The sequence below is a fragment of the Watersipora subatra genome, chromosome 3, assembly GCF_963576615.1.
Source record: "Watersipora subatra chromosome 3, tzWatSuba1.1, whole genome shotgun sequence".
Taxonomy (NCBI): domain Eukaryota; kingdom Metazoa; phylum Bryozoa; class Gymnolaemata; order Cheilostomatida; family Watersiporidae; genus Watersipora; species Watersipora subatra.
In genome coordinates this window covers 48,755,797-48,783,032 of record NC_088710.1, presented here as the reverse complement: position 1 = coordinate 48,783,032, position 27,236 = coordinate 48,755,797, and the positions used below count along the sequence as shown (strand labels likewise).

Below are 27,236 nucleotides of genomic sequence, written 5' to 3'. Positions count from 1 at the left end.
TGGACAACTTGAAACTCAAAGATAAAGCAGGTGCGAAAATGGCTGCAATCCTAAAACTGGGTAAAACTGTGAACCAAATGAAAAGTGACAGGCGTAATATGTGATGGATAACACTAAAACCTCTTTTTGAAAACTGCAATATTTGTTAGGCGCCTAAAACCATTAGTAAGTTAGCAAACAGTACCAGTGAATTAGCAAACAGTACCAGTGAGTTAGCAAACAGCACCAGTGAGTTACCAAACAGTACCAGTGAATTACCAAACAGTGTCAGTGAGTTATCAAACAGTAGCAGCAAGTTACCCAAAAATACCAGTAACTTATCATACATTACTACCAATCTAACAGTACTACGGATATACCATACAGTACTACTGACATACCATATGGTACTACTGACATACCATACGGTCCTACTGACATATCATACAGCACTACTGACATACCATACAGTACCAAGAGCCTTTCCTGCAACTGACCTTTTTAGTTCCTTTTTTGTTACAAGATCTCTTAGTCTTAGTTTTAGCACCTTGCATGCGTCTGTCACGTCTTTGCTCATTGAGTTTCTGCCAGTAGCTCTCCTCATCTTCACCTAAACATGCGTTTACCATGTAGTGTAATTCTAACCAAACCGAACATAAAACAGTGAACACGCTTTGGAGTATTTAATGACAACATTGGCTGAACATTCAGGCAAGTAAGCATCTGCAACCTTTAACCTTTAACCCCGGGTTGGCACGAAAAAGCCAAACGATTAAATCGTTGATTTAAATCATGATTTGTTTTAGTATCATTTTAATGAGTTTCTATAATTTTGCAAAAATAAGTATTTCCTGACAAACAATCATGTTTTGATGTAAATAAACAGTACGTACATCAAAACAAACTGTAAATTTACAGCTTTGTAAATACTATTTATTTACTGTATTTAAAAAACTGTAAATACTCCTCTGTTATAAATTAGCAAGTGTGATAAAGATAATTGACTGCGTGTGTAGTACAATGCTACAGAAGGATCTTTGAAGTTAGGAGCTACGAGTTCATTTAGTAAACCTCAAAGCAGGATTAATTGTGAGGTGGCAACTATAACTGGTAGTTTTCCCTCACTACCCTGTTTAATTAATAACATTACGACATCAAACTCTTTACTGCAATCAGCTCAAGTTCAAGCATTGAAGAGCATTCTCCACCTTTGGTTTTATTCATTCAAATATAAGAAACTGGCAAAGTACTAAAAACTGGCCAACCGGTATGTGTATTTATATTTCGTGTTATAAAAAGCATCGATTACACCAAGAAAAAACATGAATAAATACTTCATAGCGCCTTTTTATACGAAAATGCTGATAGCCCTACTCTACTAACTTAGATGAAATTTACACATTATAATTTTATATGGCTGTTGAATGTAAGAAATATAAGTTGTCAAACTAAAGCATGTAAGTTCCTAATGTCAAAAAGTGGGCTCGCCAGGATTCTGATCAAAAATGCAATTCAGAGACATTTACATTAGCAAAAAAATCAATTTTGTTAAAAAATCCCAACTCCATCCAACCCTGCCTTCAACTCACCTCATCTGCAATACTCGTGGAAAAACAAATTATGTTCTAAAGTGTTGTTCAAAATGTTCAAATTATGCGCTAAATTTTTTAAACAATTAGCTAAAAGTCATTGATCTACATGTTTAAAACACTTTATTTATTTGTTATATTCACAATTATTTTGTGAATATTAGAAATAAATAAAGCATTCTTTTGTGACTAATTCTTGATTACCAAACCACCATGGTCATACATGTCAAAGGTTTTTGTTGCTTATAATGATTACTGTTTACTGTACCAGATTTGCTATACGCCATTGCAGCCGTGACATACAAAACTATTGTATTTGTATAACTAAATTATTGTTTCTAACCTAAATATGACAAGCTTTTCGATAAATTAAAATCACCTTAACTCTTTCCAAGGAATTCCGCCACCATTCCGATTTTCATAATTTCAATTTGGAATGAGTCAACTTTCAACTATGTGAAGCATTATGAGATAGCTATTGCTAACAAGTCAAACATGTAAACAAACCAAATACATAAAAATCAGCATAATTTTAAATGTTCTTTTTCAAATGCTATTTTGAGCTACTGTAAGTATTGATGCTGTTTTCTAGATTGTTTCCTAAGCGTGTCAACTTTCTCTTGGAACAACTTATAATTGTTCAACATGTTTGCAAATGAGCGGTAGGCTTAGCTAATAATAAAGAATTATTCCTATTATATCAAAGTAGTAGATACTTACACGACGAACTAAAAAAACTCAACTCTTTCCCTACCAACTTAATTTGTTTACCAGGACATAACTACATATTTGGCAAAACCTAATATTTGACAAGAGCGCATATAAGTTGTTATAACTTTCCAACCACACAGGCCATATAAAATTTGTTGATACCAAATTATTCAGCATAAAATTTTACATCAGCTGATGTCAAAGAAATGTCACAAATGTGTAGCAGAATCAGCTCGGACACTTTTTTAGGCCATTTTTGTTACGACAGTAAGCACGTTCCGAGTTAGACGAGTTATCAATATTAATACAGCTTATGGCATTATTATAATTACTGCCAAAAATAAACTAATAAATCTCTGTAGTATAAAAATCATCTGAGTTCATAGATCTAAAATTAGTGAAACCTTCATCGCTGTAATGAGTCTGACATGGCTATTCATTGCTAAAAAAATTGCGATAAAAAAATAAAGTTTTTGCAAAGCAAAACAAAATCTAAATGTATTTGCTATTGGCTCAACGCATGCGGAAGATTATTTCCTTTTGTTCAAGTACAGACACAATAGGCTAATTTATTAGTTACTGACTAACCAGAAACTATTTTTATGAAATCTACTAAAGTAGCAACATGCAGCTCTTGACGAGCTGCGTGTTGCTGCTCATGGTAGCAAAATAATTAATGCAATTTTACTGCAAAAATTATTTGTATTCATGTGAACTTCATTAATATTAAGAGAGCCTAATCTTCGTCTCAAAAACAATGCTTACTATAAAAATAGTTATAATTATAATGCTATCAGTGAAATTCAGAAATGCAATGCTAAATAATTGTTAAAAATTGATTCATTGAATAATAAGATGCTCGGCGTTGCACGTGTAATAGAATAACTACCTAATGAATTTGAGTAATTTACCTGGAAAGCTAGATCTTTACTGAAACAATACACGCGTTTGGGCCAACTTAACAATCATTACACGTAATGGTCAGCAGTGCTAGTTGTTAACCCCAAGCAAGTGCTTTAAGCGTGAGTATCTTAACCGATTTAATGACTGTGAGCCTAACAAATACAATATATTCCGCGGAGCTACATGGTTAAGTTCACTGCTTCTAGATCTTTAGGCCCCGAGATCAAGTCCAGTGTCGTGCGGATTTTTCATTGCTAGATTTAATTGCTATAACTGGACACAGTACTTAACAAAAAGACAAACACTGAAATATATATATATATAGATCATCAGAATTCTCATGGTGGCTCTTTCTATCAAAAAATAGTACAGTGCACCCTCGAGATACGATTACCCTGATATACGATTTTTTCACCTTACGAAGTCAAACATTGCGATATCTTCACCTCGCTATACGAATTTTATTTCACCATACGAATTTGAGAAAAGTCTCGCCCGAGATAAAATTTGGCCGTCGGTGTGCTCATAACACGCGTCGAAATAAAAAAGACACCGGAATATAGTTTGCCAAAAACCATCTTAGAACGTTTAGAAGAGACACGATGATCGACTTCTCTCATGTCCGCGTGGAAATTTTCGTGTAAAATACACAAGCGGGAGCAAGTATTCATTTGTAGCATTATTATAGCTTTTACTATAAACTTTTAAGTCAGCATACATATATAACTACAAGTATCTACATTTAATTCGTTATCTATGGAGTCTGAGACCGATACAAACGTTACAAAACGAAGGAAAAATGATTTCTATGTCAACAACGTTTGATGTCGTAAATAAGAAGAAGGGACCCGTATTATTAACATTGTCAAGGAATATGATCGCAACCAATCAGCATTTGCAATTATTATTAAAACAAGAACTCCATTAGAGCAAGCACAAGAAAGAGCTTCCGACTGAAGATTTGAATGAGCTCGGTCATGCACGCGATCGGCATTCAAAGGAGCAACCATTTAGTAAAGGCGAGGATGTAGAAGATACAGAAAACCCCACATTCGCAGAAATATTTCAAGTGTTTAATTTACTGATGTGGACTGGTACATTGAAACAATTCATGTATAATATATATTATTTAACTCTTGTGTGGCATGTTTTTCATATTTTATTTTCTTGTTTAACCATGTCTTTGCATATGGGCTTGTTATCTTCTACGTGAATACAATTCATCGTATGTATGTAACTCATATAACTAGCTACTCAAGATAGTTGGCGCATCCACATTACTTTCTAAAACTTGCTAAAGCCCTGTCCCCCCTTAGAGTATAAATACGTACAAACTTTGTATGCACGGCTACATTGATTCTTGTGCACATTTCATACAAGACAAACTACTGTACCACATTCTCTGGATCCTTTTACAAGCGCTAGCTAGCAATTTTCTGCATTACACCATCAATTTTTTCGTAGAAAAAGTAGAAAAATTGGACAGGAATGGACAACTTCTTTTAGCCTGCTAAAAAATTCCAATTCATTACGTTTTAAATTTATTTTCAAGTGTACAGCACCATAATTAGCATTGATACGTTTTTGCCTCCTCTCTGCTTTACTCGCATGTACCAGCTAAAGCCACGTTACTCCAAAGGTATGTACGATCCTGTATAGAAAATAAAATTTTATTTTTCTTTTCGGTAGCCATTAAATGGTCAAGTGTGCGAGAGGCCGCTTTCTATAACTGCATCGCTCGGCCTTACTGATTTAGGTTGAAAAAGGTTTCAACCAGATAGGCTAAAGTTTATAGTGAAAGTGGAGATAGGAACTGCTGAAGGATAAAATTTCGTGATAAAAAGTTGAAATTCAGTAAAATAGTTCAAAATACATACTATAACTTAGTTTTAAGTGTAGGTTTAGCAAGCTAAACTGACTTGAAGTGAATTCAAAGTTTATGTTATGCGTACCTTTTGAAGGCAAGAACTCCTTACCGTACGTACTGCATTTGGTACACACATTATAATTTTGCGTTTTATTGCAGATCATAACCATTGAAATACACTAAATACAATACAGTTACTGTAGGTAACTATAATTACTAAAGTTAACATACTATTTTGTTGCCGATTGTCAATATGTACACATTTTTATAAAAAAAAAATTGACGATTTTTACCAGGGGGTGTTTGCATTGTATAATTACAATGGTCGCTATACCCCTACATACGATTTTTTCACCATACGATGCCAACCCTGGAACGAATTAACATCGTATCTCGAGGGTGCACTGTATTACATTGCTAATGCTACAGATTGAATGACAGTATACTTGAATACAACTTAATTTGTTCTCATCAGAATATTACGAAAACATGGAAAATCTTCCACATTAGATGCTTTTCAACTCTGAACGCAGCCATCTTTTATGAGTTACCAGGGCAGCAAAAAATGCATAATTGAGAGTATTGGAAGTCACGATGAAATAAAGGGCAGGCCAAGTTATGTAAATCTGAAGTTAATTCAAACACAACTTACAACACAAAAATAATATTACTATTAAATTTGGTTCTATTGTGTTCAACTTTTCTTTGTAGGTGAGCTCTAAACCTCACAACAATATAACATAAGAATCCGTAGAGAGAGAGAGCTCCTGCTTACCTTTAGCTACCTGACTACTAGCAGCAGAGCATAATACTCAGATGAGCTGCACTAAAACCAACCAATGAGAGAAAAAGCACCTTCAACTAGAGAGAGTTTGTAATTCTCGCCGCATGTTTGCTTTAGAAGTTTGCTGGCATCGTCGCATGTCTTGCACCTGATAAAGCCACTAGTTGCTCCTACCGCCACATCTATGTAGGACACATCAATATTATCTGTAATTCTAGCCTACAACATAAATAATAACATCTATTCTTATCATATGGTGTAAACACATCATACTTATATTGGTGAAGTGGAGAAACAAAAGAATTTAACTGACATAATTGAACACCGAAATATATATAATAGATGCAATGGCCTGTTACTTGTTACATCTTCATATTAGCACTACCGAATGCCTGGCATTGCACGGGTAATAAAGAAGTTTTTGCACAGAGGCTTTTTAAAATAAACATACACAAAGTTAAATTAGGGTATTTATTTCCATGTGCGCTTAAAGTTTAATTAAGTTTGCGCTATATATACATACCGACTGAATACTCGGAGTTGCACAGAAATAAAATAATTACCCAAAGAACTTGAGTGACTTAAGCTAGTCTAAAATCTTTACTACAATAAGAGCTGTGAAACCAGCTTGATGTTATGCGACATGTTAAGCTGGCCAATGGTATTTTCCCAAGTGCAGCATAAATATGTGCACAATTTTTTCATAGTATGGCAATGACAATGTAGCATAATAGTTTAGCATGCCTGTATGAAGACTTGGAGGTTTTGAGGTCAAGTCGAATGCAAAACAGGCTTTTCGGTCTTAGATTGTAATCGTTATAACGGGACACATGACAGACAGACAAACAAACACTGAGATGTATAGATATTTATAGCATTTTAGGGAAGTTTGGGCACATATTTTTCTTCACTGACAGTCCCATGTGCCATTAAAGATTGACAGGTGTAATAAGTATGTCCACAAGTATTCCATAAACGGCAATATGACTGCGTAATGTAGTCATTTGCATGCCTGTCTGCAAAACCGGTGTTTCCCAATTTAATTCCGATGCGAGGCGATTTTTTTCTGTTACTAGTAATTTTAGTGTGCGCATATTAACCACTATAGCTGGACGTACGATATACCAACAAACACTTATATTTATATATACATAGATTTATGTAACAAATATATACAAGGACAGCAAAATATTCAGAGTACAATCTTACAACTGATTTCAATCTCTACTACGATTACTAATTACAATCTTACAACTGAAGCTACAAATGTATGCACAATGCGAGGAACTGTACCATCAACTTGGAATACCACCAGAAAGGCCCATAATAATTTCAAACAAATCATGTAGGTATAATCAACCTTAAACCTCACACCTTGACAGCTGATATACTAACCTTAATCTTTGCCCTGTCCAGCTCTGTATCTGCGTCTATTTTAACAATGACATTCGGTACGAGTTGTAAGACATCAACATCCTTATTAGGGGCGTTAACTGTTTCCTCCGCCGCCTTTCGCTCACGCATCCGCTCTTTTAATATAGTCATGTGTGATTTTTGCACATCCAAGTATTGCTTGCGAAGCTGCAGCCATTCTGCCCTGAAGGAACGAAAAGGGATCAGCTAAGATAACTAGACATGAAAGCTAAAGCATACTAGATCGTCTTTCATTGTACACAAATGGGTCAGTAGGAGCAGAGGAAACAATGATCCATAAAACTGGCACTACTTCTAATAGCAGATAAACCCTGATTAAGCTACACATTAAAAACAAACCTCTTCCAATATGAACGAATTAGTTTCTATGGAAACCCTGTTGTCTTGATGTACTGTAACTAATTGACACAATACTTTTAGAAAGAAAGTTACTTTTAAAACATTGAAATCGGGCCAGTGTTGCATACATACAGTATTACTGTTGTAATGTTGAGATATGCTTTCAAAACAATTGAAACTGCCTAACAATGGTTCAAACAAGACAGAGAAAATATTCATCACACTACCCTTTGAAACCTTGACCTAGTAAAGACTAACAAGGTGTCCATAAAACAGTGAGAATATTGATGGAATACAAATACGGCATATAGTGATGCTCTACATTGAAACTGTTAAAATTTGTTTTATAATTGTTGTATATTTGAAGGGCTTACTTTGAAATGGCCTTCAGACTGGTACCCGAGCGACTCTTCCTCCCTAGTTCCTTTTTGGGACTCATGTGTTCATTTTTTTGCTTTTTAGTATCTGTTTTCACAACAGACTTTGTGCTCTGTACGTCTGTTTCTGAATCTATATCAGGTACTTTAGGGGCTGGTTCATCCTTGCTCTGAAATTCACAAAAAAAAACAATGTGAATTTCTAACACACATGCATTGTCGAACATACACAGTGAAACTAGGCATCAGAGATAAAAAAGTGCAGTGACGTTAATAACAGAAAATAGTGGTTGTCTTCTTTTTCCTGTCAAACTTCGTTTTATCCAAGGGGTTAGGAGATAAGAATTATTTTTAATCAGAACCAGTCCTAAAATTTGAACTGTATAAACTCAGCAAAGGAAACCAACTGTTACAAACTTATTTTCAACGGAAAACATTTAAGCATATTTGGCAAGAAGATGGCTAAATGAAAAGAAACGCAACGAATAAAAAACTATTTCGATTCAAAATGGACATAGATATATGTAGTTGATATTTGGCAAGATGGGTACTGTTTGGAAGATGGGTACTTAATGACCACAAAAAACAAGCGTGTTTGAGGCAGCAGTTTTGGAGATATGGCCATTTCTTTTTAGAAATCTTCTGAGCCTTTAAAATTTCAATTTTGTGCATCAGTCGTTTCACCAGAATACTTGTTCTTGCCAATCCAATGAAATAATTTTGATAAAAAAACTACAAATTGTGAACAAGTTCAACAGATATATGACACAAAAAGCACAATAAAATAAGATTTCAAAGGATTTTATTTTCTTTCAACTAAGCTATAATAATCTTATTTAACACATCAGAACATCTTATGGGCTCCCCGATGAACGACAAGCACCTTTGATTGGCTGCTTTTGCGCTTTCTTTTCCGAGAAGGTTTTGTTGCTGGTTCAGAATGTTCCACTTTCGCTTTCTTATTCACAGGTTCATCGCTGGAAACAGCATCAAATGAAGCTTCAACTGATTTGCCCATTGCAGAGCACTCCGTAGCCAGAGCATCGTTGACAGGAGTCGTCTCTCTTGCAACAGAGTTGGCAGAGTGACGCTTTTTGTTTCTTTTCTTTGACGCCTGCTGCTCTGCGTTAGCTAAATATCAAAATAACAGATTGAATGTATTTTGAAACACATTAATTATTTCATTAATTAGTTTCTTTGTTTGATTAAATAGTCTTAGCTGGGCAGCAACCAACTATAAACAGAAGCCGAGAATACATGTGTACTGATATTGACTTCAATGTGAAAGGAAAGTGTTTTTAAAGTTTTAAAAAATTTGCAAATCGGTGAGCAACCTTTTTATTGGCACGCATTTACTGCCATTTTACTGCAGTCTTAAGGCAATGCAAGAAGGCCTCTAGTTGATTACTACGCTATCATAACAACCGTATGATGTCACACCACTGATAAGCATAACTCACAGATCTTTCCAACTGATTTCTCCATGCGTTGCTTGTCCTTGTTGCCAGCCTTGGGAAAAGGTTCAAGTGATTTGAACTCCTTTGTGCCAATAGCACTCAGGCAAGCCTTTGCTCCAGCCTCACTAGCAAACTCAACAAAGGCAAATCCTTTCAGCTTCTTAGTTGTGCTGTATTTAGGTAGGCTAACATAGTTGACCTTCTCATACTTAGAAAGAGTTTTTATGACCCAGTCATGGTTGATGGTTAGAGGGAGGCCTTCCTATAAATTAAAACCGAGTAGAACTAGTAAACAACCATAGATTTATAAAATTGCAAAAAACAGCGACGTTCTTGAGTAAACACCGCAATACAAGAATTCTAATAATTGAAGATAACTAGCTAGATAGGCTACTAAGAAAATGAATAAAAACCACAGGTTGTGCAGAAAATCGGATGTTGCCAAAACAATTCCAGGAATAACACAAGTGTACAAAGCCAAACTTGAACACTTTCCCTCAACACTTTCAAGCCTAAGCTTGAGATAATTCGAAGAGTTGTTCTCCCACCTAATCCTACACCTGAGAAAACTTTAGTTTACTCGGGTGTAGGATTAGTTTCTATTATTAGTGTAGTATGTAGTTTAGTATTATTTTTTTGCACTTCTGGTTTATGTACGAGTAAGAACTTTTGGCTGTTTTATCCGTGATATGTTTCCAGTCTTAGACCAGAGTTATGCCAATTAGAATATTATTTTTTGAGATATTACCAAAATACCGAGGGCGCTTCTAACCGCCTGAGAAATGAAAAGTGGCTCTAGTTTCTAATGAAATACTGATTGAAATTCCTGGCAATGAAAGATCAAAATGAACAAATCTAGAAATCTTCTCCACAACAACAACATCTTCTCCTCAACAACAAAATCTTCTGCTCAGCAGCAAGAGCTTTACACTAAAACTATGTTTTCCTATTCATAACAAACATACATACTCTATCAGACACGGCGTACTGTGTACTGGAATCATTATGTTTCTTCAGTTATATTTGAAACATCACTTCTTTGAAAGCGTGAAAAAATGACTACATTTGAGTTTTATTATTGCGTTCTGCATGTTCTAGCTTCAATATGATATTCAGTTAAAAACACTTGTACTAAATTATTTAAGTACTCTCACAGTTGATGGAATTCATTAATCAGGTTAGAATCAACAACCTGTTTGTGTATACAAGACTAAGTTTCAAAGTCTTAATAGAGTCGTATATATTTGCCGATGCTAAAGCAATGAGTGTTTGATGATGGCATTGGTAGGGCGAATCTAAGTGAAGAAGAAAAGTAGAACCGGTAAAATAGTTAAAGATAAGGTATGACACAAAGTGACACATGCAAGCAGGTTACATGGTATACAGACAACTCACCACATACACAGTCCTACTATCAAGCTCCTCCTGAGAGGCTAACGGTGTGGTACGCCTTAGTTTGTCCTTCGAGTCATTGAGCTCCAAGAGTGTGGAAAAGTGTTTTACGGCCTTTGAAATATCCTCTGTAGCGACACCCAATGACTTTATCTTGTTAAACTTGAGAAATAACTCCACTGGAACAACTGAAACATAATATAGACCAAGTGAGAGGAGAACTTGAACACAATATGACTAAGCGCATTAGAAGATGTAAAAAAATGTGACCTGCTAGGATAGTTTAAGAATTCTGTGCCTCCTGATGAAAATACAATGACAACTATGAAAACTTGTACTAAAAACACATTTCTTTATATCTGGTAAGCGACTCCCCTCTATAAAGTTGTAAGCTATGTTGAGGATAATGAATTACCATAAAACCTCTATTTCAGCACCATGACGCTGTATTTCTATTTTCAGCTGTATTTTTCAACCCTTTCCTTATAGTGGCGTTGTATTAGAAGTGACGTTTAAATAGAGGGTGACACTTTACTTTTCGACTAGCTCGTCAGAATTTTGTGAAGATAAATTTAACCCATTCCGGACAGAACGATGCTAATGCCACCTACATACTGCAATCTCCTTCAGGCGGAGTGACATTACTGCCGTCGGCCTCAGCAATTTTGCGAAACCATTTTCCATATACGGTGAAGTACCAGACCGAGTTAAACAAGAAACTACAGTTATTAATTACAGATACAGTTATTAATTATTTCACTGGTGTCGTTTTCAAAGTTTAAAAAAACTGTAAAGCTTTGGAGTTAAAAAATGAACTTCAATATGCCATAATAATAACTACTATAATGTCAGATGGTGTTTCCAAAGTTCTCACCATTCATCAAAATGCTTAAAAGTCTTCAGGTGAGATTGCAAACCACATTAAACGAATTTGAAAACAATGGCTCGAATATAAACCTCAGAGACTTCGACTCAGAGTGCAGTTCCGATGATTGTGACGATTGATCTTTTCGGGTACACTGTCATTAAAACCATGGCAACACTACAGCAACAACAGAAAAATTAACTGTTGTTGATGTGACTGAGTCATTATTAGTACCATTTTGTGAACGTTTTTTTACCGATCACTTCCTAGTATGGGTTTGTAAAGATAAAACAGAATGAATGTCAAAGTGGCGGTTTAAAAGATAGTGCTCAAAATAAATTGTGACACAGTATTTTCCAACCTTTCTCCTATAGTGGTGTTCTATTAGAGGAGGCGTTCAAATAAAGATGGCCTTTAAATTGAGGTTTTACGGTAATTATGATTACTGCTTCATGTACTTATTCATAAACTTGTTACAACTTGAAAATTTAATTCAATATGATCATGCAGAGCTTATTAGAGAGAATCTTATGAGTTTTTTTTGAAAAAATGGGTCAGTCATGACCTTTGTTGGAAGGTGCTTCATTATAAATATATAAAGGAACAGAGGGAAAGCTTTTTTGCGAGAATAAAAATGATGTATTTGGTGTTTTTTTTTATAGTCATACATTTTTACATCTTTTTTAAAAATAATCCACATAAGTTGAGCAACGTAGAAAACGAGTTAAATAAAATGTGGCATTCATTTAGCATTTTAGATAAATGGAGACACTTACAGCCATCCTGAGATGCATCAATCTCCTTCTTTAAAAACCTGTCTTGTAATAAGTTTGAGTCACCAAAATATAGATCCATCTAAAACAGATGAATATTAAATGAATCCACTAATCAGTATGACCCATTCCAGTTTCATTTATTACGAAATAAAAAGTCAATACTAATGATAATCTGATTAAAACCACAAAAACCTTAATGCAAGCACCTGCTTGGCAACATCCTTATACAGCGCCTTCTTTCGAACCTTTGGAGTTTTGACTTTAGGGTTCTTTGCAGGTTTGCTTTCATTTTTTCCTTCAGGGTCCATGAGAAGTCACTGTCAGAAATAGCAACTATTGATAACTACTAGAGCGTTTGAAATATGACAAGTATGACAAAAAACATTGAAATCTTCACAAGCAAATCATATTACGCTGGATAAATTACCTTCTTTAGCAAGTCGAACACCTATAGCGGTCTTCACAAACCCTTTTACACAAAATATCTTTTTTATATATTTGGTTTGGTGTAGTATTATAGAATGACTTGTTCAAGCAAAAAATGTATTGAAAAACTAAGTCAATAGATGACTTAGAAGAAAGTCTTAGAAAAACATTTTGCAGCAGCCTTCATGAGAAACTATAGTAATACACAACATTCTTAGTATGAATAATTGGTGAGTCGAGTTTAGGGTATTGAAACATAGTTAGAATAATCTAGCATCTGGCAATGATGACAGCAAGTAACCAAAAGGACTTGCTTACATTCAAGCAGGTGATGCTTTCGCAATTAATATTATGCAAAAATATATGTCTTTGAAAGATATGTGCACTCAAATGTTTTATTGTTTATCTGGAAAAAATGTTTTCTCATGATCCTAATCACATCTCATGAGTAGTGATGCATAGCCAAAAGCCTTACTAAACACTAGGTTACCTAAGGTAGGTTTTAGTAGTAGTATCATTTGAGAAAATTGTACGAGATTTTAGGCAGCTATTACAAGGCATAAATTTGAGCACATTGAGTTACATTCAGCAAATTTGAAAGTAATTTACGTAAGCCTAAACTCATTGATCAGGACTAAATTGAGCAATCAAATACATTTTAAAGTGGTAGTTTCTGATATATCTTACTATACATTCCTAATCGTTTGGCCCAGATTGATCGAGCTATATTCAGAAAAAATGAATGTCAACAAAAGACAACAACATGAAAGTTTCTTGCAGACTTGCTGCCATACTAATACCGTAATTCTTTGTTACATTCAATCCTTTCCTAATTAATCAAAAGGCCCAATTTTTAAAGGACTTAAGCTTTTATTTCACTATTTCAAATATCTTGGAGGTATACTACAATCTGATCAAGAGTTTAACTTATATATCCAACAAAAAGCATCTAAATACCAGCTATGTCAGATAAAGGGTGCTCTGCACTATGCTCCAGAGAAAGAGTGCTTACTAGCATACAAAAGCTTGTGCAGACTACATGTGGAATATGCAGCTTCAGTAGGGGCAAACACATAAACTGATTCAAGACACTGACATGTGCAAAGCCATCAAATTCATTTCAAATATAATGGAAGGAATGTATTACTACTGCCTATGAAATGTTTTAACTTGACACAATTGCTGAGATATGAAAAAACAAAACATGCACTCTTGCAACGTGCTCTCTTCCTACCACCTTAATCATAACACTTTACCCAGCTCAAAAGATGAACTAAAGGTGCGCGCACACTAGAGAAATTATCACGTGAAATTGAAGCAATGCGACAAAGCGTCAACCGCAGCGACAAGATTGCGGCATTTTCAGAGCGTTCGAACATGTTTGATTTTGGGCGCGACCTCTTGCACGCTATTGGCTGTTCCAAGGTCATACACTGCGAAAACTACAAGCGTGGTCGTTTTAAATACTAGTGTATACTTATTAATAATAATACTTACTTATACTTATTAAAAATAATACTTAATAATAATTAACTGAATTATTAATAATAGTAGCGTAATAAGTTATGGAAGAACAACTTATTGTACTAGTCAGAGAGAGGCCATGCCTCTATAATTTAAAAAAACAAAAATTATAAAAACGAAGAAATTAAGAGGAATAACTGGCGAGAAATCGCAAAAGAGTTGAAGCTAGCTGGTAAGTAAATAAATCTTAATAATAATTCGAATATTTTAATTCAAAGTTGAATTAATGCAAATAACATCACTATCAGGTCTGCTAACCCAAGAGTGGGGCAATGCTTGAGATTTGGTTTTGGGGCAATTGATGTGTCAATGATAGTATGTGTAAAATTGTGGAAATTGGGGCAAAAATCTCACATATTTTCATTTTTCTTTGGGAGGTTCGCGTGAGTCTCACGCCCAATCCGTGAGAGTTGGCAGGCCTGATCACTATCACTACATCACTGATAACATAACTTTATTAATAAAAACTGTGTACTGTATTTTTGTTTTTTCATAATTACAATATAAATACATGTACAATAACATTTGCATTGCGAATTCAGTACACAGTTGTAGTAGTGCTATTACATTATGCTATCCTACTTGCCTACTGCTTCTTTTTCCTGCATTGATTGAATACTCTACTGCCACTGCTATTACTGGTCTTGACATATACCAATGTGCACTCTAGAGCCTATTGTCTTACACTAATCTTTATGCCTAAATAGAAATGATGCAAAAAAAATTCAAAAATTTAAGGGAAAGCTATGTCAGAAAACGCAGCAAGCGGAAGCAACCATTGGGAGCTGGAGCTGACAAGACCACTGCAAGATGGGTGTGGTGGGACTATTTGACATGGTCGGAGCCATACTTGGCAAGGCAAAGGTACTAATTTACTAAAAACCAAAGTATTAGTCTAACTAATATCAATTAAAATTTCCTAACTTATTGACAAGATATAGATATGCAATGAATCATGTTATACTATTTCATATCAGTAAGCTCATTAGAAGCTATAGATACTATTAATCCGGGCCCATCTGCAACACCGGAAGTTTTTGATGCAGAAAGCATAGGGCATGTAGAGCCTCCATCTACTCCCTCAACATCAATGAGCCACATCAGTGATCCTGATTCATGTCTCAGCACATTACCACCAAAAAAAAGCAAAGAAAGAGAAAGTTGAAGAAAAGTTTGAAATTGAATTTTTTGCTAGGTAAGTAAGCCTATTATGCAGTAGGACACATGTGTACTTGCAGCATTTTTATAAAATATTACCTTGTATAATTACACCGTGCAGCGTTTACATGCCGCTCTGTGGAATTACAGGTGGGACCAATTACAGGCTCAAAGAGTCGCAGGAGTCGACGATGACTGCAGTCGTTTTGAAAAGGAGGTAGCGGAGCAATGTAGAGCCATCAAAGATGATTTTGAAAGGCAACTTATGATGAAAGACATTAGAGAAGTAATGTTCAAAGCTCGATTTGGCTCACGCATAACAAGCTTGCACAAGACATTATAACATAACGCCAGAATAAGCCAGTTTATGCTCTGTGCTCAAGATCTTTTAAATAATTCAATAATGTAGATTTCATGTAATTGTATTGTTAAGTTGTATCCAAGTATACATGACAAGTGTGGGCGTATCCATTAATAATAATTTTACATTTAGAGTTATTTGATGCCACTAAACATGCACATTTGCTCCCATTATAAAATTCTTTAAATTAATTGATGCAGTACTTTCTTGGCTTTCAGATAATATAAAATTTACTGCTTGCAAAATGATGGGACATTTGTGATGTCCCATCATTTACGCATGTTGCACTTTATAGCTCCGGAACTACTATTTTGCAAGCAGTAAACTTTATATTATCTGGAAGCCAAGAAGGTACTGACTGCATCAATTAATTTAAAGAATTTTATAATGGGAGCAAATGTGCATGTTTAGTGGCATCAAATAACTCTAAATGTCAAATTATTATTTATGGACACGCCCACACTTGTCATGTATACTTGGATGCAACTTAACAATACAAGAAAAGTACATAATCTATTTTTAAATAAGTGTATACATAATATAAATTCTAAATTTCACATAACGAATTAAAATTGCTAGTTACATATTTTTTTGTATGCAAAATATACACTGTGACCACATGGTGTAAATACTTAATAATATACCAATCAAAATTAGATTTCAATTAGTTCGACGAATGTAGCATTCTTGCCATTCTAATGCTCCTGGAGTACTAAAGTAATTTGTAAAATGTTCTCTAGTTGTAGTAGCAGATAAAGTAGGGTTTCTGGCTGTAGCAGGTGCAACATCACCAAGAATTCCATATCCTTCAGCTCTCCATGTTCCGTCAACGATTGTTCCGGCAACATTGCCAATGACATCACAGGCACCTGGGGGGGGGGGGGGGGGGAGGGGGGGGGGGTGTAACTCGAACAGCATTCTGTGCGCATATAATTGTGCAGGACACAGTACGCCAAAACTACAATTTGTGCATGTTCTGCTGTCATTGGTAAGGTACGACGGAGACAACGCCACCTAGACACCATAATCCCAAAGGTATTTTCAATGGTTCTCCGAGCTCTTGAGAGTCAGTAATTATAAATGCGCTTCCCAAATGTGTCTAATGAACGTCCAGGATAAGGTCTCATCAGCCAGTTCTTCAATGGAAACGCTTCGTCACCAACAAAAACAAACGGCATGTTGAAATTTTCTGTACCTACAATTTAATCAATCAGTCAAAGAACTGAAGACTTTCATTAGCAATATAGAATATAATATGGTGGATGTGACAACAGCAAGATGTACATCATTGCGTACTGCATATTTCAACTGACACATCAATTAATATTGATAATGGTGGTGTTAGTAGCAGCGTCACATTGCATGTATTTCATAGATTTTAAGCTCTTTCGCTGTAACTAGTTATACATCTGGAATGATGAACACTAATACTTTTTTCTAGGATAAGTAAATAGATGATTAATTAACCTGTTAGTGGACAATCATTTGGAACATTTATGTTACCAGTAGCAATTGCATGTTTTAATGAGCAATTATCGAAAGTCTCACCATCAGACCACCGACCAGAGGTACCAACATCCACATATGTGAAATGGTATGACGCATCACACATGGCCATAAGGACAATACTGCAAACAAACAACCAGCCATAACATTAATTACAAAAATTTAGACAATTTTAGTGCATATTTTGTAACATTGCACATCGATTGTCAACAATGATTAGTCCATGTAATATGTTTTAGAATTAAATACCTGAAATGTTTCTTGCAGTTGAAACATTCAGAACCGGAATTTGCCGGAGCCTGGATTGCACAGTGTTTTCTGACCACAGCACCTATGCAATTTGGAAAATTCCAATTCTTCTCAAATCTAAATGAATAGTTACAGAGAATAATAATAGATGTTGACTGAGAGTAGTATTCATGTAACAATGTTGCGTGAACAAGAGCATGATATTAAGTATTTACAACATTATTATTTATTATAATTATTATTATTTGGTAAAAGATATCAAATAATAATAATTAATAAAAATAAGAATACAATAACAAATAAAATACTAAGCAAATACTAAGCAAATAAATAAACTCAAGTTTATTTAAATATAATAATTATAATCACCCTTTAGCTATATGAAACCACTCTTCTTCAGTACTTGGCGTTTTGAGGTATAAATCTTTCAAAGCAACCCATATGACTTGAGATGTCTCGTATATAATACTGCGAACTGTCGACTGTCCCATTCTGAATCGATTTGCCAGAGTTTTGAACGAGTCCCCAGTTGCCAAAAAAGTCAGCGTCACACACAATCGTTGATCTGATAAAATGGCTTTTCTAAGCTTGGTGTCTTGTTTATCGATGTGTGGCCTTATTATTCCTAATATATGGTCAAATGACTCTACAGAAACTCTCCAACATTCTTTATGTTTTCGGGGTATTTTCACGAAATTTTTTCATTAATAAAGTCCAAGCACCCTCAGTATATCTTCTCAATAGCGTTGGATACACCCAGTATCGTCTTTTTTCGCTTTTGTTTCCTTTTTATATAAACGTAGCCAAACGCAATAGCGGCTAACTCTTCCATATTTGCAGTTTTCGGGATTTACCAGAAAGTTGGCACGCAGCAAAACAAGGTCTCATCTGTGATTTGTTATTCATTTTCGATAGGTCATAGGTCATAAAATCGCTCTGACGATATCGCAACAAGTGTGCTTTGAAGTGACATTCGTTTGACGCCTCGGCCACTACAGCTTCGCCTTATTCGCTTTTAGTGTGCGCGCACCTTAATGCAAGTCTAACTAGCCAACATGGTCCCCACTAAAAGCAGCATCAAAGAAGGATCTAACAACAATATATGCCAAAGGATCTGCATATTGTACCAACTTCCCAGTGTGAAAGACGAAACCTCGACCCAGCTAAGACAAACTCGGCACAAAAAAACCAGCCTGACTCGGGCCAACTTGGCACAGATCATACATAAGGAAGCAGGGCCGCCTAGCGAAGAATCGTACAAAAAGCACAGACAAGACGAGAAAAGGCAGAGCCCATTTGTGCTTGCTTGTGAGCTGTTACATGTTTCTATACTGTAATCATCAGCTTAACAAATAGCTTTATGAAACTCAAAGCGCACTGAGTAATTTATTCGAGTTTACGACGAGCTTGTAAAAGTGGCAACACAAAACCTTTATGCTATACACTATCACAAACCCACATCTATACTTGGTATCTTAAGATTCCTTCAACACACAGAGCTATCACGTTTAACCTGCCTACGCGTTCAAAACCTTAGTCAAAACGCCAAGACTAATAAACGATTGAAATTTTATGAGACACACCCACAGGTACTCCGAACATTGCGATAGGCGACGGTGAGAAGAGAGAGGTGGGTGTTTGAGTTGGTAAAATTTTTGGATTGTAGGTTATTTGAGGTGTATTTTCGATTGAAAGCATTTTTAAATGTGCATGAGACGGTGTGATTCTTTGTAATATAGCATTCTCACCGTCGCCTATCACAAAGCTCAGAGTACTCGTGGGCGCACCGTATGTTCCTACTCTAGTGTGTTTGTGTATTAAAGAAGATGTAAGATGTCGACAGTTGATATTTTAATAGCAATACATTAAACAACACATTTTGCAAAAAGGTAGAATAACAGTACTAAATACTAACATTTACAGTCTGTTAGCAGTATTAAATTAAACGATTTTATGAAAGGAACATCTACCATGAAACTGAGCAAATGAGAACAGGAAAGGCAAACGAAGGCGCGCGTGTAACAGAAACAGCAAGGAAAAATCTAGTTCCTATCCAAATAGTCCTAGGGGAGAGCCACGGTATACGGCATATAGGGTAGAAAAATTTCCGTTCCTATCCTAAAAGTCTCATTTCCCATTAACTCGCTACAACCCGCGAAATTCGTTCTCGTTGCCATTCCGCTAGAACCTTGATGAGCAAATAGGTAATAACTAATGATCATTTATTGAGAATACTCGGAATACACAGTGCATCATTTTCATTGTTAATTAAGAGTGGTATATTGTTAACGTTGAGTGGTGTATTGTTGACATAGAGTGGTGTATTGTTGACCTTGAGTGGTGTATTGCTAACTTTCAGTGGTGTATTGTCGGCTTTGAGTGGTGTATCGTTAACTTTGAGTAGTGTATTGTTAACTTTGAGTGATGTATTGTTAACTTTGAGCGGTGTATTGTTCACTTTGAGTGATGTATTGTTCACTTTCAGTGGTGTATTGTCGACTTTCAGCGGTGTATCGTTGACATATGATGATAGAGTGGTGTATTGTCGACTCAGAGTGATGTATTGTGGACTCGGAGTGGTGTATTGTTGACTGAGTGGTATATTGTTAAGTAGTATATAATTATATAAGCATTTTGCCACCATCCTGAGCTGAGTACTTTATTATTATTACTGCACAGGTTTATTAAGACTAAAGGCTAAAGGTTGACTTGCAACAAAATGCAATGTAACAGATACCCTGCACAACATTACCCACTTTAAACGACTGTAGCTGTACCTTTTTCACTTGTCAGCATCACTCTTTAGAACAAGATTGCATTGGTCAGTACATATGCAATAGGCTTTGATGTTTGTTAGTAGTAGTCTGAGCCAAATATCGGTATTATTTCCTAAACTACTGTTACAATACCCATTCTGTTTGTTTACAGCTAAAAGACCAGTGGCTACTCTATTATCATGTACACGGTACGTGCATTCAGCAATTTAGATGGTCTTCAAACATATATAAAAGAACATGAGCTGAGACACACGGTGAAATATGTGGTCATAAAGCAAGACAAGAGCTTCACTGCTCCACTCAATGCCGGTACGCTCTTAACGCTCTGAAACTCGTTACTTACAGGCTTAAATATGTATATATATCTAAATATATATAAAAAAAAAATATATATATAACGTTCAATCAGGCCTGTCTGAGCTAGAATTGAGTCTCGGGTGATAGATTTTATTGCATGTATAACAAGCATGATTGATCAGCCTTTTGTTTTTGTTTAGTGATATTACACTAGGTTTTCAGTTTAGTTACTAATACCGTATTAATCCTTGAAAGATTATGCAGTATATAGAGATATATATACATGTATACATATACATATAAGTTTATATATATATAAACTTTGCTTCTGTTTGGGGTGCTATAAGTTTTTCCATTTCCTTAATCTTCAGAAAGTCTTGCAAAGAAGTCCAGGCGTTTCGTTTTGAAGATAATACTATGCAAACATGGCTGAGATATCAACAGAAGGAAGAAGCAGCAATACAAAGACAAAGCGCAAGTGAGTGACGGCGATATCTTTGTGTATAGGGCTGACGTACTGCACTCATGGTAGATGTCAATAGCAATGCTACTTTTCTACATGTATCAGACTCATCTGCTTTTTTCCTACCCAAATTATGATTTGTTGTTTCAGCGTAATATTTGTATTTGCTTCATTCAGTGAGTTCTTGCTTAGTTGGGTCATATAAAATATCTATCCAATTGTGTTGTAGAAGGAGATTAATTCTGATCATCCATCAGTGAGGAAACAGCGAAATCTGGTTCAGGACACGGTAAAAATGGATTGCCCTGTCAGATTGACAATAAAGAGAATAGTCAGATATCCTGTTTTTCAGGTTGGTGTTTCAAAGTTGTCCAACATTTATGTCAATACATTTATGTCAACAAATGTCAATACCGCGTCAATGCCAGTATAAACCTTTTTTAAAACTATTCACTACCCTAGATAGCGATGCCAACATTGAAATAAATTACGTGATGTCACACCAACATTCTAGGTATTGTCCTACGTCAACTATATAAACGTCCAATTTTTCCAAACTTGCTAGTCATATTGAGCACTTAATCTGTCTCCTTGGTCTGTTCAGTGTCATTTATGCAGTTATCAATGATAACATTTATACTAACAAAAACCATTATTTGTTTCTAAGTTGAAGCCGATGTCTGAAAACACTTCTGTCAGAACACAGAAGACTAAGATGCTGAGGAGCATGAAGGATGCCTGGCCATTGAGGCTAGAGTACTTTTTACTCAGTCTACTCAAAGTGGAATGCCATCAAAATCACCCAGTTGGCAAAGTATGTTAAAAATATCATCTTTACTATTAATGTCTTTGGATATATTTGTATGACTTTCATAAAAAATAGAATAACCCTGCAACTGTATATTGTTATCACAGAAGCTGAGCAAAGTGTGATTGCTCCTTTCCACCATACAATTGAATCGGTGAAAAGAGACAGACGTACCCCATTACACATTGTGCCCACAGTCTGTATATGTTATAAATAAATTTTCGCATTTCTCAAGTTATTTTCTATCTGACACCCACACTTGTATATAGTCTTTTTAGCAAGCAGGTGTGCTTTAAAATGTCGATGACGGAATCAAGTGTCACATTCATCTTATGGTGTCCCAAGGAGTTAACTTTCTACCTAAGATGAGGCCACATATACTGGAGTATCTTAAAACCATGTTCAATGATGCCCTTCCTGACAGATCGAATAGAAGATATTGGCCTATAGATCGTGACATTGCCAATCACATGCATTCTGCATTCTCTTCCATGATGTTAGTATTGAATTTCAGTAGTATTCATTCCACAGCTGAGATTCTCATTGGGTGTTTGCATTGAATTTTTATGACAATGCTTAAAAGTCACATAATCGATAATTTTTCTTTTGTATTTGCTAACGATCGAATTAATTTGTGCTGAAAATAGCCAGGCTTTATATATGTACTTTATACTTTCACTAAATTGAATGTCATATGTTAGCCACTGTTTTTGTTGCATAGAAGCCAATTCTACCACTACAGTTTGTGCGGGACAAATGTTTCACTACTTTACGATGGTCTCTTTGAAGGCTTAGAGGAGTTGGCATTGGCAGTTGAATCAGTTCAAGCACAAAATGGCTCCACCGATTGTGGCCTCTTTGCAGTTATGTACTTGGTCGAAACCTTATTTGGAACTAATCTCTGCAAAACTGCATTCGATCAGCAGAAACTCAGGGCACATGTTGTGACATGCCTCCAGCAGGGTGAATGGACACAGTTCCCTCGATTACAACTGCCATCAAAGGTCAGACGGACCCGGGCCCACACCATCCGTGACAAGGTAAGAAATCATTGATACAACCACGCGAATAATCACACAATTCTTTTGCATGTCAACAAACCTCTTGGTGTCGATAACAAAATTCATAAAACACACCTTGGGGTTCACAAAACACACCTGGGGGTGTTTCAATTATCCTGCAAAACGTCCAGTAAACGGTTTTCTCCTCGTTAAAACTTAGTGGAAGGGGTGTTTCAAACAGACTTTCTGCAAACTTTTCGCTCTTCAAAAATTTTATATACACAATGCATTGGTTTAAAGAAAAGTTAACATCTGGTCTGAGTTGCGGCTATGAGTTTTAGTTTGCGGGAAATGAGAAAATACCAGAACTTCTTCATTTGTTGGAACACATTGGATGGTGGCATTTTATTATTCATAGTAAATGGTCAATTCACCGAAAAAATATTTCGATGATGATGAAAGAAACATTTATGATTGGATTTCCATACTTTCTGTTAACAAGCCAGCCTATGTTCATTTTAGCTATTCTGCACATGTCGAAGACCTCATGACAACACCGATTTCGATGCGCCTGGCGGAGGGATGGTACTATGTGACAGTTGCAACGAATGGTTTCATCGTCGGTGCATCATTATCATACCTACAGATTTGGAGCACTTCACTGGAGCTGTGGATAATGAATAGCAATGTAGAAGGTGTGATCCTCTAGGTTAGGCTTTTACTTATTTACATACATGATGCAAGATTAACGCTATGGCATATGTATAGATATGTATAAACTTGTTCTAGTCTAAGAACTAGTTTTAAGTTTTACAAACATGTATACGCTCATGATGAAGCGTGCTTGTGTCAACAGCCACTGTTTTCATTTATATTTTGTAACGTCTCATTTATATGTCGAGAGAGATGCTTTTTTCTGTTTTCATTATGGCCAATTAGCACCACGGCCAATTAGCACCACAAGCCATCAGGGTGGAATGTTTTTATGTGTTTCTAGTATGTACATGTTGAGAGATATTTGAATACTTGTTTATAGATTTATTGATATTTAAATTTATAATGTATTTTGAACTTTTTATGAGTGAGGTAGTGAATAAAGCATTTCTTTTGATATCAAAGATAATGTGGATATAACACAAGATCTTGCGTCAGTTACGCTAGATGCGTAACATTACGGCCTAACATGCATATTCTATTTCAAAGCGACTGGTTTTGCATATTGTGCGTGTGCACAAACAAAAAGAGACAATGTTAAGTTGTAGACACTACAGTAAAAACATTTAGCTGTTGATAATGATATCGTGGGTCCCATGTGCTCACTAAACCTATCGTTTGGCTATGGGCCACAATGACTCCTCTGTAACTTTTGAGGAGCACAATTCTGACTTATTGTCAATCTGTCAGTGCAATCATCTTTATCGCATCCTGAACCAGATTTCGCCGTTTCCTCACTGATGGATGATCAGAATTAATCTCTTTCTACAACACAGTTAGATAGATATTTTATATGACCCAACTAAGCATGAAATCACTGAGTGAAGCAGATAAAAGATTACACTGAAACCACAAAATATAATTTGGGTAAGAAAAAAGCAGACGAGCCTGATACATGTAGGAAAGTAGCATTGCTATTGACATCTACCATGAGTGCAGTACGTCAGCCCTATACACAAAGATATCGCCGTCACTCACTTGTACTTTGTCTTTGTATTGCTGCTTCTTCCTTCTGTTGATATCTCAGCCATGTTTGCATAGTATTATCTTCGAACCAACAATCGCACTCGGAATCTTTCTGACGAAACGCCTGGACTTCTTTGCAAGACTTTCTAAAGATTAATGAAATAGAAAAAATTATAGCACACCAAACAGAAGAAAAGTTTATATATATAAATATACGTGTATATACGTACATATATATATATATATATATATATATGAAGACCTCAACGAAAGAAAGATCAATGTCACATTTTCTCAAAATACTCGGTTTATTTTCCATTAGATAGTTCTGGTCACAAAGTTTAGTCTCTGACAAACTTTCAGCAAAAATGATCCAGGTCTAGGGATATCCCTACTTAAAATAAACTACCTCTTTGCAAAACTGATCAATGTCCTAGTTTTTAAACTTTAAAATGGCTATATCTCATGCTTGATCATTGTGACATTGATCGTTCTTCCATTGAGGTCTTCATATATTGCGTAGTCTTTCAAGGATTCATGCCCTATTAGTAACTAAACCGAAAAACCTAGTGTAATATCACTAAACAAAAACTGAAAGCTTGTTATACATGCAATAAAATCTGTCACTCCAGACTCCCTGCTAGCCCAGGCAGGCCTAATTGAACATTATACATATTTATATATAAATATATATAATGTTCAATTATATTTATTATCAATATTTATATATAAATATATATAACATAAATATATTTATATATACACATTTAAGCCTGTAAGTAACCAGTTTCAGAACGTTAAGAGCGTACCGGCATTGAGTAGAGCAGTGAAGCTCTTGTCTTGCTTTGCGACCACATACTTCATCGTGTGTCTCAGCTCATATTATTCTATGGGTGCTTGAAGACCATCTAAAGTACTGAGCGCATGTAGCCTACTGTGTACATGGTAATGGAGTAACCACCGTCTTCAAGCTGTAAACAAACAGAACGGGTACTGTAACAGTAGTTTAGGAAATAATACCAGTATTTGGCTCAGACTACTACTAACGAACATCAAACCCTATTGCAAATCTACTGACCAATGCAATCTTGTTCTAAAGAGTGATGCTGACAAGTGAAAAAGGTACAGCTGCAGTCGTTTAAACTAAGTGGGTAATGTTGTGCAAAGTATAATTACTGTTACATTGCACTTACTTTTGCCTGGGCCTGTACTGATTATTGATTGACTGAGATTTATGTTAACCTTTAGTCCTAATAAGTCTACACAGTCACGATCAAAAGTTTGCCACTACAATCAGTCTGCCACACAAAAAGCGATAATATTAACAAGGAAAAAGAAGGTGGGTGTTTGGGATGTTGACGTAAATGTTTCGTCATATAATGATTCTTAAAATAAATAAACCTAGTAAACAATAATACCACTCAAGATGAACTAGCTATCACAGAAGGAAAGCACCAAGCTCAATAACAAATGTTGCTGAACTTTCTGCTCTCCCTCTGTGGATGGTTTAGCCTGTATGCAAGCCAGACTTGGTGCTGGTTTATTATTTTACAACAAGGCTCCATTCACTAACTACTTATCTCACCTCGGGCTAGTAGCAAAATGAGGATGGTGCACTATTCTGAATAAATTACAGTTACTTATTACTTCCTATATCAATTACACGCAGGATTGGAGTGAGAGAGATTGAGCGTGTTGTTGCGAGACTTTTAGGATAGGAAATTCTTCTACCGTATATACCGTATATCGCGCACCACGATCGCAGGACTTTTTGGATAGGAACTAGATTTTTCCGAAATACGAAAATGTTGGCATTGACATAGTCGTCAAACTTGTTAAACTGTTTGAGCTGACGAACGTATACCTAATCATGGTGAAGCGAAACGTCCAGATTTTATAGGGGGCAACTAATATCTCTTTTTCCATTTCATGCGTTTGTAGTGCCTGGTACTTTATCCGCTTGCTTCGCCGTCCGCGGCATCTTTTACGAAGTTTTTTATTTTAATTATCAACTAGATTAAAATAGATAACTTTTGTAATTTTAATGAGCATAAATATATTGGTAATGTTCTTTTTATTGCTTTATCAATAAAAAAACATTACCAAGCAAATCCCGAATCTATTATAACACGATTTTTTTAACAATCTTTATTGTGGTAATCAATAGTCATCATACCTGCCAACTCTCACGCTTTGGGCGTGAGACTCACGCAGTCACCTCAAAGAAAAAATGAAAATGCGTGAGATTTTTGCCCCAATTTCCACAATTTTATATATACTATCATTGATACATCAATTGCCCCAAAACCAAATCTCACGCATTGCCCCACTCTTGGGTTGGCAGGTCTGATAGTCATATTTCACAACATGTTTTCTACAAGGTACCACAGCAAGTAAACTAACTAAAAAGCAGTGTACAAAAAACAAACACTAAAAAAATAAAAACTAAAGTCTAACTAACAAACTAATGAATAGTCTAGCCAATGATATACAGCCCCCATGTGTTGGGGGCT

At 35.6% G+C, this 27,236-nt stretch overlaps 1 protein-coding gene and 3 long non-coding RNA genes across 5 annotated transcripts in view; 2 read left to right on the top strand and 2 right to left on the bottom strand.

Moving 5' to 3' along the window:
* LOC137390673 (la-related protein 7-like) overlaps positions 1–19,720 on the bottom strand; it is a 38,254-nt gene extending 18,534 nt beyond the window's left edge. The window contains exons 1-10 of the mRNA XM_068076997.1: positions 19,613–19,720; positions 12,680–12,790; positions 12,474–12,552; positions 10,836–11,020; positions 9,444–9,702; positions 8,867–9,114; positions 7,981–8,153; positions 7,229–7,430; positions 5,905–6,052; positions 477–589 (exon numbers count right to left, since the gene is read on the bottom strand). Of these exons, the coding sequence (XP_067933098.1) occupies positions 477–589; positions 5,905–6,052; positions 7,229–7,430; positions 7,981–8,153; positions 8,867–9,114; positions 9,444–9,702; positions 10,836–11,020; positions 12,474–12,552; positions 12,680–12,781 (1,509 nt within the window). The 5' untranslated portion in view covers positions 12,782–12,790; positions 19,613–19,720. The remainder of the gene's footprint in view (positions 1–476; positions 590–5,904; positions 6,053–7,228; positions 7,431–7,980; positions 8,154–8,866; positions 9,115–9,443; positions 9,703–10,835; positions 11,021–12,473; positions 12,553–12,679; positions 12,791–19,612) is intronic.
* A 911-nt stretch (positions 19,721–20,631) lies between these two features.
* On the top strand, positions 20,632–21,586 carry LOC137392018 (uncharacterized). 2 transcript variants are annotated; one of them, XR_010978202.1, is made up of 3 exons: positions 20,632–20,783; positions 21,143–21,249; positions 21,464–21,586. It is a non-coding gene; the product is annotated as an uncharacterized lncRNA (long non-coding RNA). The 2 variants fall into 2 exon arrangements; XR_010978203.1 differs by having other exon boundaries at positions 21,467–21,557.
* Positions 21,587–22,342: 756 nt separating this feature from the next.
* Positions 22,343–23,705, top strand: LOC137391273 (uncharacterized). Its single transcript, XR_010978111.1, has 3 exons — positions 22,343–22,538; positions 22,832–23,082; positions 23,566–23,705. It is a non-coding gene; the product is annotated as an uncharacterized lncRNA (long non-coding RNA).
* Positions 23,706–24,382: 677 nt separating this feature from the next.
* On the bottom strand, positions 24,383–26,388 carry LOC137391272 (uncharacterized). Its single transcript, XR_010978110.1, has 4 exons — positions 26,309–26,388; positions 25,533–25,694; positions 24,736–24,869; positions 24,383–24,522 (listed from the first exon to the last, which is right to left on the bottom strand). It is a non-coding gene; the product is annotated as an uncharacterized lncRNA (long non-coding RNA).
* Positions 26,389–27,236: the final 848 nt, after the last annotated feature.